This window comes from Pezoporus occidentalis, unplaced genomic scaffold (genome assembly GCF_034315485.1).
Source record: "Pezoporus occidentalis ecotype Australia unplaced genomic scaffold, CSIRO_AGI_Poc_V1 ctg23, whole genome shotgun sequence".
In the NCBI taxonomy this organism is placed as follows: Eukaryota; Metazoa; Chordata; class Aves; order Psittaciformes; family Psittacidae; genus Pezoporus; species Pezoporus occidentalis.
This window is the reverse complement of record NW_026914180.1, coordinates 7,672,160-7,690,030: the sequence shown is the minus strand read 5'-3', so window position 1 is coordinate 7,690,030 and position 17,871 is coordinate 7,672,160. Positions and strand designations below refer to the sequence as shown.

Genomic DNA, 17,871 nt, shown 5'->3' with positions numbered 1-17,871 from the left:
TAGTGCTAAAAAAATCATATTTTTAGTATTTAAATCAACAATGGCTATTCGAGAGATATGCATTTCATGACATTTAGAGAAAATTGCCATTATCTCCTTTTCTCACTGTCTTAAAATAATAAAATGATACAGGATTGAAAACAGTAACTAGCTTTTACGAGAATTACTCAATGGCAAGTTAGTAAATTAGTTAAGGTGCAGGTATTTTTCAAATCAATTCCATTACATTGATGATGGGATAAAACAGGTCCATTTATCCCTGCAATATCGCTGCGTTACCTAAGCTTTAAAATGACAACGCACCGTAAAACATTATGCTCCACTCAATAGGATACAAAGAGAAGGCCTTTGGTTATGCTCTTTTCTGGGTCATTTGAAAAAAATGATAGCATTTCTTACTGCATGCATTCAAGAATGGAGTTAAGATTCTCCCTATCTATTGTAGTGAAGCTTAAAGCACTCATAAGTAACTGGACACAGATTTATTGCCTACATCTTCTTAAAGTGACTGACAAAGCTAACAGCTAACACAAACTGCAATCAAACTTTGTATATTACATACCCTACTCCCCAAAATAAAAGACCCAAAGGATTTGTTGTTTGGTTGGTTTTGTTCTGTTTCTTGTAGCTATAGGGCTTTTGATTTTAAGCAGTTACTCTTACAGCTTAAGGAGTTTATTTAATTTTTATATTTCCTTATTAATTAGAAAGCAATTTTTACCATAAGGAAGTTTGCCAATGACAACAGAAAAGCTTCAAGAACATAAAAGAAACAGAACTATTGAATAATGTTACCTTTCAAATTGCTTTTTCAGCAGTTCAACAACTCCATGAGAGCATTAGGTTGAGGGAAGGTTAGAATAAAAAATGGGGTATTCAAGCTACGCAAGAAAGCAAAGAGAGGTAACCTGGCTGAGCTGAAGGCACAGGAACATTCCGGCCCCATCTGTCCTGAAACAGATTCACAAGAAAGCTAACAACATAGGAAGTCAGACAAATTCAAAGCTGGATGCTTGAGCTATCAGCTAATAACCTGCTAACACCTCTAAGAACACTACTGAAACCTTGACATGCTCTATTATATATACGGAATAAATGCAAACCAGAAGGGTTTTATACGTACATGTTAAGAAGCACAAAATTTTAAAAGTTAAACCTAGAGCTTAAAGTCCAGGCCATAATCTTCATTTAGAGAACATGCGACATGCAAATGTGGGATCAGAACAGTGTTTGAAAGCAAGTTTGGGGCCTTTTTCAATGAAATTTAAGAGAACAAAAAAAAACCCCACAAACCAACAGCAGACCCAACAAGGCAGGAATACTAACAGTAATATCAGAATCGTCTAGTTAATCAGTGAGGCTTCGGGAGAAAAGTGATTGTTTCATCAGAAATATTTTGCATTTCTTACAGAAGCTGGATGAACGATTCACAAACTGCAAATGCCTACGGCAATCTCTGATTAGAAACAACATGGTAGACAAATGGTAGACAAAGCATTACTTACGGCATTAACAGCTGAAGCAAGAACAGAACTATCTTGAAAAGGGCAGATAATATTAGTTGAACTCCACTGACAGCATCCAACTCGTGACATTTTGTTTGGCACAAAGGACTCCCTTTCCTAGCACAGCATTTAGTCAAAGGTGCAAAACCTGCATTTTTGGAACTACATCTAGCTGTAGGTCACTAAGAAAACGTGGCTGAGTAAGAACACCTAGCAGTGACCTTATAATATTGAGGATATCTAGAGTAAGACTACTTTCCAAGAGGGATGTCCAATTACATTACTGCCTGAAGAAAAGTCATCTTCCCCTTCCACAACTTGGTCTTTCAAGAACAAGAGACACGTCTCAGGGTATGAGAATTAAACCTTGCAGAATAAAGAACCTAGGAAAGCCAGCTGACCTTGGCAAACCCAAATGTCCACAAAAATAAAGCAATTATTAGTTTCTTGATATAGAATGCCATTTTGACATTAATTCCCAATTCACTAAATGTCAAAATTCAGCCCAGCATCCTAATCAGCTGCTGCTTAAGTACTCTCACATTTTTTAATTCAGATTTTCCAGCAAGCTTTGGATTTTGAAGATGAAAAGTTGAAGAAGCAAGACGTATTTGCAATCCTCTAATTCCAAAGGTCTTAGGAAGGCGCACAGGTCACCATCCAGCGGCATATTCAGAAACATATAGACAGCAAATGAACAGGAACTTTCCTTTCTGGCATCCTACAGCCACACAACCAGAGGGAAAGGAGAAAGAATATGCTGTTCTCATGCTCATCAAGCACATATGCAAGAGCATGTCAACACCATAGCTGTTCAACTAGGTCACCACACTGGAAAAGAACGGCCTTCAGAGCCCCAACAAGACACAGCTGTACGGGGGTAAGCAAACAAAAGCAGAAGTGAAGCTGGAATGAAAATTGCCACATAGATGCCAGAACCATTTTGCTCTTCAGAGCAAAACCTTAATTCAAGAGTTCAAATCAATAACCCCTAAATTTAATAATTTCTCAGTATGAAAACAGTTGGTGTTATATATTATCAAACATGTATTTTAAAGCAGTATCTGCTGGAAAAAAAAAGGTGTTGGAATTTGAATCTCCAGTATAATTTTTGGAGGTTTTAATTCAGGAGATCAATTTAATTAACATACAACAAGTAGGTGTTTGGATGATAATACAAATGTAACCTTTTCCCAGGGCTACCTTAAACATCTAAGCAGGATGTGACTGGGGATTAACAGCACTAGTAATATAAATCCTTATTGCTGCACACACAAAATTAGGCAATAATAGTCATATTTTACAAAAAAAAAATCAGTCTTATTTCCTCACTATTTCATTATTTTTTAATCAGGAGAGAATAAGTGAGACAATCTGTGGACATGGCAAACCTAAAGGGAACTGTGACAAGATGTATTTATCACTATGTGAGCAGGGCACACGCAAATGAGTCATGCACTGAACTGAAACAGCCACATATATGAAAAATACAAACAAGCAATGTTTACAGATTTGGAAACCTCCCTAGGAAGATGCAACTTCAAGAAAGACCTGAATGTACTTTGAAGACTCAGCCAAATGCAGTCTTTAAGCGCTAAAGTACTACCAATGTACAAAACTTGGTCTGTGGACATATAAATGTCAAAATATGTTAGAAAACACACTTTGAGGCAAAATAGGTAACTCATAAAAAAGAACTGGTACTTTGTAGAGAAGAAAATACAGGAAACTTATCACGACTTAAGTATCTATTAATATAGGAAACAAAGCTCTTCAAGTTAAAATCCAGCAGCTGGAAACTGAAGCCAAACAAACTCTAGAGAGGCACAAAAAGTTTAACAGAGAGATTAACTAAACACCAGGATGTGCAATTTACAGAACTTACCAAGGGCCAAGTTGAAACCATTACCATCGGAACAACCTAACATAGAGTTGGCAATCATACTAAGATTACCTCCTAATTTAAATCAGGCATCAATATAAGCTTGAGACAGATATGTTGATCCCAACAAATTCTGGCCTTACTGAAGAAGAATTTATTTTCGTGGACTGTCACAGTAGCAGACTATAAGAAATACTCTGCTTTTAATAAACCAAGCTCAGAACACAAAAAAAATAGGTGAATTCTCACCTACATCAACTTACTTAAATATCAATACAGATATCTTAAAATACAGATATGGACTTACTTAATAATCTTTCACAACTGCTATACATACGCGCAGTCTGACAGAACACCACTTTATAGCACACAGCAACTGCTTTACATTTTCAGATGTCAATTAACTTTATGAAGCCATGCTCTGCACATAGCAGGATTCCTCAGTCGCTCAACACATGGGCACTGCAGGGAACAACTCCCAGCACTTCGGAGCACGTTTAAAGCCTCCATCCCCTCCCTCGCATTTCCTACATGGGAAATTACTCGCGACGGCAGGAATCCCAATCCTGAAGCACGGCTCCAGTAGGCAGAAGGCAGCTTTTCCCCCCACCCCGCTTCCCTTGGCGCGGCTTGCCGCGGGGCCACGTGCGATGGCGGGGCGACGGCGCCACCTGCTGGAACCAACGTGAAAGGCGGGCCGGGCCGCCTCCTCGGGCTGCTATAGTTGTGCTGCCCGGGGCAGCCATCGCCTCCCTCCAGTGAGGAGCCAGGGCCCGGCAGCGTCAAGGAAGGCGCGAGGGTACGGGGCTGAGCTTCCGGGGCACGCACCGCAGGGATTCAGTAACAGTTTGGATCCCCTGTGAGGGGGAGTACTGGGGTGGAATTAGATTCTGGGGGCTACTACAACACGATAAACACTATGTGTGGTCTCGTGACTGAGATGTCAGTCATCTAATTAACACATTAGGATTTGATCTGGTGAAATACATAGGGAAAAAAAAAAATAGCTCTCTGACCTCAGCCAGCCATTCACCACGAAGTACTTAGCAACAGGCTCTTAAAACTTAGAACTGCGGCTTTAAATCATCAGTGCTAATGAGTGTAACATCCAATTTACAGAACTGATTCCAAGAACCTATCAAAATACTAAAAATTTGTCAAATTATTCAGAGACATGCATGAAAGCCAAAAAATGTCTTGGGTGTATGGTGTCCTAGTCAACAGATTAAACAGTTTCTTCTAACAGAAGATTATTACAGTGTTGATTAAAAACTTAAAAACATTTTGCCAACAGGCAGTACAATAATGGACCAAAAATAAAATTCCTCTAAGTATGTCTTGACTGCAAATTACCAAACCACTGCCTTGGCCCTGTGTTCCCCAGCAAAGTACTATCTTCCGTAGCAGCCATTCCCTCAAGCAACTGGGAGCTGCACAGACCTAGCCACCAGAGTGAAGGCAGTTTTGCGATTCTTGTAAGTTGGAGTGTATTTGGTGGAAAAAGCCTATGACAATACCAAAAACTCACCCATTCGGGTAACCAAATGGAAACAGACAATACGAGACAAACACAAACACGAAGGCAATTAAAAGCTGGAGTAACAGTGACCGAAGAGGTTGCTCAAGGTCTGTTCCATTAAACTGGCCAATTCCTTAAACTGGCTCTAATTGAAAGGAGTTTTATCTAGACTTACCAGATGAGCAATATCACACCAAAAGCCCTGGCTGCTGTTTTGGAAATTAAGCACTGCTGTGTTACACCTGACAGGGCACAGTTAGAGGTTTCTGTGAAAATGAGTCTCATAAAGCAGGGGAAGGAGCTTAGTACCTCAGCAGGTACTAACAGGAATCTGTTCAGATTAGCAGCTGAAGAATACATTTATACTATTGGAACTTGTGAAAACCCATGAAGGAACTGTGACTTACTCTGTGTGGCCCTGAAAGACATTCACAGAATGGATAGAAGGATCTCTGAAATCCCACAGACGGAAGGTTGTATCGCGTGATGATGTCACCACAAGACGTTGGGTGGGATGTGTACAACAATGTGTTAGCTCTTGGTCGTGCCCTACAATCGCAGATGAGAACATGTAAGGTAATGAAAATAAGAATTTTCATTTCCACGTACACTTTGAATGAAATGCTAATGATTTTTGTTCTTTTTTCCCCCCCAAAGAGAAAGGAATAATAATAGTAATCATCATTCTGAACTTTTGTGTTGCTTCCACTGTAAAAGTTTAGAATTGCATTTAAAAGCAAAAGGGGAAAAAAAACCACAACAGTATTCATTTCACATTATTATTATTAAGTAGCAATGATAGGTCATTGCTACTTAATACACCACAAACACAGCAAAAGCATTTTGCAAGAACTAAAATCTGGCTACATTTAGTTTAAAACTACCTACCTTCATAAGTTATATCACAAGTTTAAAGGAACACAATTTCATGCTTAGAGCATTCACAGGTTCAGAATTTTAGAAATCATTACAACATATCTGAAAGTGGCCTACAAGGATGCTGGAGAGGGGCTCTTCATCAGAGGCTTTAGCTACAGGACTAGGGTAAATTGGTTTAAACTTAAACAGGGGAAGTTCAGGATAGCTACTGTGAAGTTCTTTACTGTGAGGGTAGTGACACACTGGAACAGGCTGCCCAAAGAAGCTCCATCCCTGGCAGCATTAAGGCCAGGTTGGACAGAGCCTTGGGTGACATGGTCTAGTGTGAGGTATCCCTGCCCAAAGCAGGGGTTTGGAACCAGATGATCTTAAGGCCCTTTCCAAATCTAACCATTTCATGATTGAGCAACACTGTAAGTCTTGTATACATTTACATTGTACTCCAGATAAAAAAAACTTTTCCCAATGTTTTGGTATCTACAAATAATCCCACATACAAAAATGAACCACCAATCTATCTTTTTGTAAGTGAACAAATACCTGTAAGGGAACAAATACCTGTAAGGGAATGGACAAGCTCAGAAGTCTCTACATCATACAGATTTGCTGTCCTATCCCACGATGCTGTCACAGCTTGCTTCCCCCCAACAAGCCAGTCAGCTGCTATGACCACTCCTTGATGGCTTTTCAGTGAAGTTAACGGGGCTCTGACAGTGGGACAATCACTAGAAACATCCCCATCTCCATCGGGTTCATCTTTATCTGAAAACTCAACTTCATCCTCTCCAGACAATTGCTATAAAACGCAAGAATTAAAAAAAAAAAAAGGATTTAGAATAAAAGGGAAAGAATGTCTCTAAGTTGCATTTTATAATGTAAATGCTTCCCAATTCCCTTAATGCCAATATGGGTAACTTAATTCTATAGAATCTAGCCTATTGAGGCACTCACTTTCAAAAACTTAGTTGGAGGAACAAGTGAGTTAAACACAGTTTCTGAACTGTTTAGCTCTGAGTATCTATCCCCTTTATTATCTCCTAAGTCCTTACTCTATCATGCTTGAATTTCACTGCAGCACATTTATCAAGGGACTTCTTTTCCTTTCAATATTTAAGGGTAAGAAGCATTTAATAGGGCATTGAACTATTTTAGTCTCTGGGAAGACAATCATTTACAGCTGTATTTTTATCCATTAGAATCAAAATCATCAACATTTGTCCGCTTGTCAATACAGAGTCATCATGCAGTGCTGATGTAAACTGAATGAAAATAAATTCTTTTGCTAACCATGAAGCATCACTCTCTGAACCTATTTTGCCTGTGCAAGACACATAAACTTTTCTTTCACCATATCTGGATGTAAAAAAGATAACACTGGTACTGCTCTTTCAAAGTAGAAATACCAAATCAAATAAACGGAAGCAAACATTTTGCCTTCAGAAATCTACCTCGTATTACCCAGCCATCTCTTGCCCCTGCTTGGCTTGCTGTGAAGCTCCTGCCATAAAACGCATTTGTCTTCGCAATTTAGTAATGGTGCTTTTAAGTCAAAAAAGCATTTGACAGTCTAGGAAATAGAAGTACTGACTAAATAAAAGCCTGGGGACAACAATATCAGACAGTGTGATGAGTGCTGGCAAGAGTCAATTAGAAATCAGTAAATTAAATAAATGTCAAAATGACACGTCTTTACCATCAGTTTTCAATTCAAAGCAACTATAGCTAATACAAGTGCCTCAGTAAGTTAAGCTACAAGAATCTATCTTAAGAATTTAATTATTATTTATGCTTTGAATTATTACCAAAAAATGTTAACTTGAGAGTTCGTGTACTTATACATTTACCATCTTGAACAAAAAGTAAATTACTTGTAGTTGCATATCCTATTCTGCACCACAGATCTTTGAAAACATTAAGTGAGTCTGTTTTTGAAAGAAAGGCTGAAATCTATTAAACTAAAACCTTAAAATCCCGTTTTTTGCAATCTTGAAATCATGTAATTTTTAATTATGTATAAATCTAACATTCAGTCTTATCATAAAACCTGTAGCTGATGAAATTGCTGTGCAATTAGTACAGTTGCAGCAACTTGATTGCTTACATTGCAGTCTGCAGTTGGCTGAGGTGTAGGCAACTGTATTAAGTATCTCCAGATGTGAGCTGTCTGGTCTCCAGATGCTGCACAGGGGGTAGAGAGGTTCAAGTAAAAAAAAGAGAGAGAATAAATAAGATCATTTCCTTCAACCGTTTCCTCACCCAGCACACTATGAACCCACTCATCCCACAGCTGAACAACTTGTTCAGAAGGATGCTGTAAGGAACAGTATCAAAAGCCTTACTAAAGTCCAGAAAGACTACATCCACCATCTTCCCTTCATCCACTTGGTGGATAACCCTATCATAGAAGGACATAAAATTACTTAAAGAGGACTTTCCTTTTGTGAACCCATGCTGACTGTACCTGATGACTGCATTATTCTTTAAATGCCTTTCAACAGTATCCAGTGTAATCTTCTCCATCATTTTTCCAGGAACTGAGGTTGGACTAACAGTCCCCTGTGTCCTCCCTCACACCCTTCTAGTAAACTGTAATATCACTGGCTGGCTTCCAGTCAGCAGGAGCCTCCCCAGACTCCTAAGACCTTTGGTAAAGGATCAAGAGGGGTCCTGCTGTAACATCCACTAGCTTCTTCAGAACTCTGCAATGAATTCCATCAGGTCTCATGGATTTGCAAACGTTCAGCTGACATATGATTCTAAGTGTCTGTTTTGGAGCAGGTAAGCACAAAATACAATACAGCAACCCCAGATGGAAAGATCTAGCTCTGATTTTTTATGTCTTGAAATATAAAAACAATTCAGTCAGCAAGGACACTGACACAATAGTAGGAAGAGGGGCTACAACCCAAAAGATACTAGCAAATTACATGTATATTTCCATCATGATTAGCATACTTAGCATATGAAAAAAACTTCACATACCTGTAAGAGCCACTTGCTCAGTTGGATGAAACTTTATGGAATTAACTGTGGGGGAAAAAAAAAAAAGTTTTAAGTCAGTATACTAAAACAATTATTTTGTAATGTTTCAGCATCAAAAGGATTGAAAAAAAAAATCAAGAAGTCTTTGATTTTAAGTAAATTTTTGTAGTATAGCAAAGTCTTAGGTGAGATAAAGCACAATGGTATTCTGAGTACATAAACCTAAGCAGTGTCAAAGAGAGAAGCTACAGTTGATTATACAATACATACTTTCTAGCAAGTTATTTCCTGAATCTATTACAAGCATTGCATGTTACAGAGGATAAACAAGTCACACTCGAATAATCGTGTGTAAGCTGACAGGAAATAATGCTTTGGACTCCATAAAGATAAGTATTCATAAGTATTTCTAACATATCAAAAACTTGCTTATTATGACCATCAACTTTCTGATTATTACTTAAGACTGCAAGAACAAATACCTAAAAACCTAATGCAAATAATACAAATCAGATTTCAGTCCTGCAAGCACATGTAATCAAAACATTGTTTTAAAACAGTCCTGCAAGAATTCTACCACCCTATTCATTTTTTATTTCAGTGCATAAGAATTAATTACTTTTCATTACTAAGCAAAATCCCTAAGTTTCTCTTCAGCAGTTCTTCAAGAAAGAACTTGGAAATCATTTCCATCCATCATGCAAGTAAAAAATGCTGATGCTGTCAGTAGAGCATGGTGTAATGACTCTAAAGAGATATCCAAAGTGTTCACACTGAACTAACTCAACAGTGCACCAACTGCTGGCACCCAACACCTTTGATCCATTTCTAATCAACTGTCAAACCTAAACAAGTTTTACTAAATGAAAAAATACATTACTTTAAATAAAATTTATAGAAATGTATATTTTTAAATAAATTATAAGGTATGCAGAATTTATATAAATTTATACATAATAACTTAGTTTACACACAACCGTTTATATACAGGTTAGAGCTTTTATTATTTTCATGGTTAGCCAAATAGCAATTACAAAATACCAAACTATCAGCATCAAAATCCAAGTGATTGGAGTTTTTTAAACATGACTTTATGGAGGATAAAGGCACCCCCTCCATGCAGCAAACAACCTGATTTATCTGAACAAGCTGAAGTGTTACCTGTTGTTTCTATGCATCTATCTGTTAGTATCTTTGCGTTGTAGGAACTAGAAGTCATACAGCAGGAAAAAGTAGAACTCATATAGCAGAAAAGTAGAATTCATGGTTGAAGTAGCTGACTACTCTCTGGAGAACTTAATTCTATTTGTATTTTTGCCACAGAGTTCATGTCATGTGCTAGCTGAGTTACTTAACCAAACATACCACTGGGGGCATTATGGATCACCTAGTGACCACTCAACTCAAATGATCACTCAGAATGCTCAAACCTCTTCACTGCTGATGTATAAAAGCCTATACTGTAACTCCTTATGAAATAGAAGGGGGCTAATGAGGTGCTTGTCAAATTTGACATCAAAATTGAAGACAAACATCAAAAACTCTCACTGCAGCGCACCTCTCCACTCAAGGAGGGGTTTAAAAACACTGCTTCCATAATATTCATACCAGTACAAACAAATGCCTACATCAGTTAGCTGCCTTCAAAAAAAGATTTTAGTATTATGCAACAAATTATATATGGGATCATGTATTAAACAAAGTGCAAACAAATGTTCACCCAGCATCTGTATTTTGTATACCAAAAATAACACAGACCCTACAAATCAGCTAATTTCTGATAAGCTTCTCTTGCTCTGCATATGCATGAGACCTCAGTGAGTTCTGACATTTAACTTCTGAGTGTCATATCTATGCCTGTGAACTTCTTAACATGGACCTGTTTATTCGTTTAGCATTTACGGAACTGTCTTAATACGCCTCTCCAAGAATCACATTACAAAACATTCTCTGTATAAAGATTAGTGGAACTTCACAACTGACTTGTTACTTGTGTTGGCAAACCTGCAAGTGAAACCGTGATAAACATTTTTGTAGTTGTCTAAAACACACTTCCCCCTCCCACACTCCATTTCCAGTTTTCACAACATGCCCTCATCTTACCTGATCCAACATGCCCTACATACTTGACAAGGCACTTCCCTGTTTCTATGCTCCACAGCAAAGCAGTGTGATCTAGAAAGATTGAAAAGCAGCTGTAAATATTGTTACAAATGAATCAGTTAAAAGTGAAAAACATACAACAAAGTTATCTTCAAATGTAGAGCATAACATATGAAATAGATTTCAAATGTAGGACAGACCAAATCCTCTTTATTATTGCCTTATATATGAAATATACAAGCTTCCTATCATTATGACTTAATACACAATTCCCCCTAGAAAGTAAAGGTGCTGTCCCAGTTGGATTAATTCGCAGTAAGTATTCAAAGGCAAATTCTACTTTTGATATATTTGCTAACTTGGTTATATACTTATGTATAATGTTTCAACTGTGCATCACGAGATTCAGAAAACACAGAAATCATTCAGTGATAAAGTCAGGCAGCCATTACAAAAAGAGTTCTACACACAGACTATTTACTTTCTGCATAGAAGTCACAGAATCATAGAATAGTTAGGGTTGATACTGTCACTGCCTAAGTCACTGCAGAGCACAATGAAAACTCACTTAAAAAGGAATTCACTCCAAATTCCACTCCTTTATCCAAAAACAATTAATTCATAAATATTTGTAACTGGGAAGAACCTTAATGTTGAATTGGAAAATTACTGTTTCCAAGTTAAACTGGATGTCCCACACAAAGACAAAATGTGGACACATAAAAATTATTAACAGCTCAGTTTACGAAGCAGAGGTTTTGGGTCCATAATATTCATGTCCAGTAAGTGTTCAGATTCTGTTCCAGTTTCAAAAGACTGTCACTTCAAACTGGCCAATTCTAAGTGGTTATGGTTTATTTCCCTAGCAATTTTACAAAACCACACAAAGCCTCTAGAAAGATTTTTGGATCCTGATAGATCTAGTAAATTATTCATTAGTACCTGTACCCTCTCAAGTGGGAAGGAAGGAATGTAATGAAGTTAATAAGAACTGAAAATTAAGATTTTTAGCTGCCCCTACAACCTTAGGCAAAAGCCAGATGAATATAATAACACAAGAACATGAAAAGTTCAACTAAGTCTACAGCATATGCAAAACAAAGGCTAAACAATACTATGATAGAAGGTCTGTTCAGTTCCCCAACCCACCCACTGCACCATCCAACAGGCTGCATCTGACCTTCAGGGAAGTGAACTGGCACATGCTTTAAAAAGATTAACAAGGATGCCTGAACCTTCTAAAAGTTAAATGCACTTCAAGGAAACCCCAATTTTAGAATTTTTCAGCGACTTAATTTCTTTAAATTGACTCTTTCAGTGTGGAGTTTTAAGTATTCAAGAATGCTTCTGATCTATATTTGATACAGCTTAGGGACTAAAACAGAATTTTCTAAAGATTCAAGTAACATAAAACTTTACCAGCAGATGCAGTTCCCAACACCACTGGTTGAGTTTTCGCAACACTGACATCCCAAATACCATCCCTGTGGCCAATATATTCCTTTACCAGTTGACAGATTGCCCTTGATGTTGTAGTTTTAAAACTGGATACAATCTGAAATAGCAGAAAGACCAACATATTTTTCTACATTGACTCAAGATTAAGTCATTATCTCACGAACACAGAAAGATACTCTTTTTCATAATAATTCTTCAGTGTCCTGACAGTTCACTATTGTCAAAAATTTGACATTTGATGGTAGGAAAGTGAGCTTGGATGCAAACTTACCTATTCATTTTTAATTTTTTCTCTTTTTCTTCGTAACATCCCCCTTTTTACAGAATGCAAGATAAAATATTCTGCACTACAATATCACAACCTCCCTAGAGTAATAACTTACACTTAGTAAGTGTAATAACTTACACTTCCCATTCAGTCTGGGCAAATAATAATTTTTAAAAAGAAAAATTGAAAGAAAATTTTAAAAATTCTAAAACCTCCACCAAAACACAAAACCCCTCAAAACCTTCCTTGCTTATTCCCAAGCCAGTACATCTGATAACTTCAGAGATGGACCACGTTATCTAGTGTATGCCTTTGTAAAAATGTACTTATTACATAAGTCCCGTAAAATCCTGAAACATTCCCACTAAAAACCACTTTTTTCTTCAAAACTGCACAAAACTAATCAAATCAAACATTAACCTGAGAGCATCAGATGACTTTATTTCTGTAATACAGTTTGAGTTTTTTTCTTAAAGGTATGTCAAACTCGTCTAAACATCTGATAAGCACATTCCCTCAAAGCCAATGCTATTAGGGGAGAACAGAGACGACTCAATAATCCAAATTTGTATGTGCATAAGTAATACCACATGAAAGGAAAAACAAGTCTAGCTAAACCAGTAAAACTACAAGGCACTATGGTATAGGAAGGCTGAAAACAGTATCTACAGAAAGGAACCGATTTGCAGAAATTCTACATTTTCAGATAAAAGGGAGTGCAATACTAAAACAAACAAACAAACAAATAACTTGTCTTGCTGGAACACTTCTAGAGACAACAAATCAAAAACGGTGAAAGATAACTTCAAAAAGCAAAACCACTTTAAAACTATGCTATTTCTAACCCACAAGTCTCGAAGCTCATAACTGTCCTTTGAGAAAGACTAGCTGTAAAGCTTTATTAAAACCAAAACAAACAGACAAGTTCAAATTATCAGTGTTGTCCTCTGCATGCAATTATGGGTAGGTATCTATCTGACCAGTTAAGTCAAAACCTTTTAATGCTTCAACAGAAATCACATTAAGACTTATCTAATCTAAAGCTTAGTAAAAATTAGAAAATTAATTAAGTCTACATTTCAGATGCAGTAAACTAAGGTTAAAATCCCATTCGTTTTTTGGTATCAAAAGAGAAGCTCTTAAGCATACCATTAAAGCAAATTACTTCCAAAAAGGTTTTTAAAAGTTCAGGAATATCTGCAAGAGCATTCCAAATCCTAAGCATGTCAACTTTCCAGTGTTGAAATGATAATGCCCTATCTGAATTCCAAATTAACAGCTAATATGCATTTGGGTTGCACAGCAGAAGAAGGACCAATCATTAAGGATGCATTGAAAAGAAAACAGGTTAATGGGACAGGTTGTTAGTTCAGCCATACTGCAGAGTTTCAGAGGCTTCGAGTACAATCCTACAGATGCAACTTGCACATTGAATACAGTCCTTAAACTCAATGGAGTCATGTATGAGAAATGGAATAGCAGAATTAATGTAAACAGTTAAGGACTTGATATAACTCAAATTCCAAAGCGGAAGCTTTTCAGCTTTCAATCCCACACTTGAACTATGCTTGTGTTCTGTCTTTCTAATGCTGAGTCAAACCCTCATGAAAAAGTTTTTTTAGGAGAAACTATCTTGTACTCATCAACAAGCACAGATTTTCTACAACTGCTGGACAATGGTTTCACTGATCATTTAGTGGCAAGGCTTTAATACTCCTTTTGGAGTACTTGCTTTCTTTTTTGCTGTTCCTCACTTCACATACCAGTACTGGATAAACCAGAGAGCGCCCAGATTACTTCTCAATTCCTTAACCATACATTAACAATTTTCCATGACAGAAAAGGAAATACTTCAATAACATGTAACTTGACAAAAGAGGTCTCTGTACCGCAGATGCAGATTCCTGCATCTATAAACAACTACAGTTAAATTACAGAATCTTGTCCATTAATGTACAGAAAACCTTATTTTTAGAGTACCAAGCACTTAATCTACTCTGTCTCTTCAGGGTTTGAGCACTGATCAATAACCCCTGCTGCTAAAAGCATCATTTTCCGAGATTATTTTTGCTGACTTATTATTCACACTCCTAATTCAGCTAAGGGATGAAAAGTATCCAGGTGTGGGAATTTTCTATGAAGGACATGAATTAAACATAATTACTACAGCATTTTCTCCAAGAAAATTAACAGATCGCTTTAGTCTCAGCATGTTTTACCAATATTACAGCAGTCAAGTATCACCTGTTCTCATTGGAACAAGCAAATACTGAAAGCTCTTTTCAGAACAAACCTAAACCATAGATTGGCAATCAGAAAAATTTAACTATGTGCAATTACACAATACAATTGGTTTGTAAAACACAACTCTCTTCTCATTTACCACAGGGAAAAAGGAAGAAGTTTTAAAAAGTGACTTCTGACAAGTTTTAAATTAGACACAGAGTAACAGTATATAAGGATGGGCTGAAAAGAGAAGTTGCAATCCACTACCCCACTGAGTTTGGAACACAACCCATTTTTGGTGAACAGCACTGTTCACTCAATGCTCATAAAAAATACAGACACAAGAATTTCAAAGCTGTTGAACTCTTAAAACTCCTCAAATGTCATTTTCCCAGATACGGTATCATGGAACTCTAACTGCATCCAGTCAGGATACAGATAGAAACTTTGTTCAAAACTTAGTTATAGACTTTTCTGACTTTTGGCTATAATCTCTTTGTGGGTCAAGAGACAAAAGGTTACAGGTTTAACACTTCTAATTCATAACTACATAGCAGGTGTACTAATATTTTATGTCCCTACTAATATCATGTTGTCCCTGCTCAAGTGGCCTCATTAAAGACGCTGTAATTCTTAAACTCTTAAGCAAGAAATGTACCTCTATGAATCAAATAGGCAAGAATAAAAAAGAAAGTCTGAAAAACAATAAAACAAAAAGGAGACCAAATAAAACACAGTAACTTAAATCTATTTCATCATACTAATCTTTACTCTTAAACTTTCAGAATACTTAAGAGATGGTATTTCCAAGACATCTGCAGTCATTCCATAACCACACATTAGCCTGCAATACTAGTCACCACAGAGCTTCCTATACATGCCAAATCCCATTATGGTTTCCCCACATTTCATTTACCCTTATTAATGTATCACAAAATGAGCCTGAAGTAGGGTAAAAAGAGCGGCAGGTTAACGCTCTTTGAAAACTGAAAAAGGGGAAAGAAAAAGGAAAAACATATTAGATGCAGATGAGCAAAATGAGAAACATCAGAATGGTTTACTGTGCTAAGAGACCAAGCAAAAACAAAAAAAAAAAAAAAAAAAACAAAAAAAACCAAGATAACTAGCTAACTAACTTGCAAGACTTGCAATGTAAAAGAAACAAACCATTTTAGACTCACAGCTAAAAAATAATTAAAAACCCAAACACAACCGCCCACAACCTGTAACAGTACACATACAGATGCCTACTTAAATCCCTATTTCAACTGCAATACCCAAATGCTCATTCAGAAATTTGCTACCTACTAAGTTCTTTATTTCCCTCTTGAAACTGAATTTTTTAACTCCGTTTCCAAAAAAATTTAATTCCACATACACACATGAGCACACCCTCTCCCCTTCAACACTCACTCTGAAAAACAGGTGAGCAATTAGTGTAAAATGTCATATGGTGTGGTTGAAGTAATGGGTAATTGATGAATCCAAGATAAACACACTGTTCCTCAAGAGGCAGATTTATGCCAAGAACAGCACTGCTCAGCTAAAAGAAACTACAATTTACAGCTTAAAGACAGCCATGTTAGTCTCATAAGTACACATTGATGAGTAGAGATTTAATTTGTCTCATACCTTGCTAGTAGAGGCCTTGTAAGTTGTCTTTAATTTCTGAGAAAGCTGACTGGTACTATGACTGGCTGTTGAGACAAATAAATTCAAAGGAAGATATTTCAAACACAGCATTAGCTTTTTTGTGTAAGTAAATGGCATTAATTCCCTTCAATAAAATTCGAAGTTTTGGCCAAAGTACAAATAAAATTAGTTAAAAAATACTGGCTTAGGATTCTTTGTGGTTCTCTTACCTTTTGCTTTCAGTTGTCCTTTGCTCAGTTCAGCTCCATCAATTGTCTGTCCTTCGGCTGCTAGACGCTCATTCAGTGTATCAATCTCTCTACGTACTAACAAAACCAAAAATTCATATTAATCCCAAAAATTGAGTGTTGCTAGCAATACCATTAACACACTATTTGACAACTGTTATGGTTAGTAAGTAATCTAATTTTAGGCTAAGGACAACAAAAAAGATCAATTGTGATTTTATAAAAGCAAGTCTCACCAAGCCTCATGCTGAATTTTCCAGACATCAACCTTGACCCAGATTCCAAGGAAATACTGGCAGTTTTTAATTACTAATAAATGTGGCTAAGGATTAGCAAAATTGCTTCTGTGAAATACAGGGCACATCTGTATTGAATTAAATCCAACAGAAGACAGAAAACTTGCAACATCATAAATATTTTAGCCACAGAATTAGTATGTCATTAACAAAGATTTTATTAATCACAAAACAGCTTTCTCTCCTGAACGCCTATCTACTATTAGGAGTTTCAGTAAGACAACATAATGCAGCAAATGTGTATTTTAAATACTTTGAAATACACTAAAAACATGTAGAATGACAAACACATTATACATTCAGCTGGTTTAGAAACACTAAATATGATCAAAATATTTTCATGGCACATCAGACAAAACATGTATTTGTAACAAGAAAACACTTTTTTATCAATAATTTTAACTCTCACCAGTGCCGTTTCAACACAAGACAGAGTGATGGCATAGCTAAAACAAATCAAGTACTCATAAAAGATTGCCAGTGGCTGGGCTGGTTTAAGGTTGCTCAACCTCATTTTATAAAGAACATTTTTGGTGGCACAGTCTCAAAATCTGGGCTGATGCTCTTTCAAGTGTCTTCCTCAGGTGAATTCTTATTGAGAGGCTTTAACCAAGCAGTTCTTGAGGACAAGTCTAGGCCTGTCTTTCCACAAATTCTTAGGACTTTCTTAAAGAAGTTACTCACTCCCAGGCTTTGAAATGTGGGAGAATGTGACACATCAGGAGTATGACTCCTACCATTTCTGAGAAATTCACTGAAGTCTCAGTTCAGCACACCAGAAAAGTCAGTTTACACTTCCATATCACATCAAAGTGCTTGAAATGAATAAAGCAAGATTCTCTTTGCTGTCCCCCTAGTCACATAAACCTAAAC

At 36.8% G+C, this 17,871-nt stretch overlaps 1 protein-coding gene across 3 annotated transcripts in view; it reads right to left on the bottom strand.

The window, feature by feature from the left end:
* The window catches only part of WDR37 (WD repeat domain 37), a 42,103-nt gene that overhangs the window by 9,851 nt on the left and 14,381 nt on the right, over positions 1–17,871 (bottom strand). For all 3 annotated transcript variants that reach the window (XM_062621527.1, XM_062621529.1, XM_062621526.1), the window contains 8 exons: positions 16,685–16,780; positions 16,455–16,519; positions 12,290–12,425; positions 10,871–10,942; positions 8,768–8,812; positions 7,887–7,963; positions 6,344–6,581; positions 5,314–5,455 (listed from right to left, as the gene is read on the bottom strand). In XM_062621527.1, coding sequence (XP_062477511.1) covers positions 5,314–5,455; positions 6,344–6,581; positions 7,887–7,963; positions 8,768–8,812; positions 10,871–10,942; positions 12,290–12,425; positions 16,455–16,519; positions 16,685–16,780 — 871 coding nt within the window. The remainder of the gene's footprint in view (positions 1–5,313; positions 5,456–6,343; positions 6,582–7,886; positions 7,964–8,767; positions 8,813–10,870; positions 10,943–12,289; positions 12,426–16,454; positions 16,520–16,684; positions 16,781–17,871) is intronic.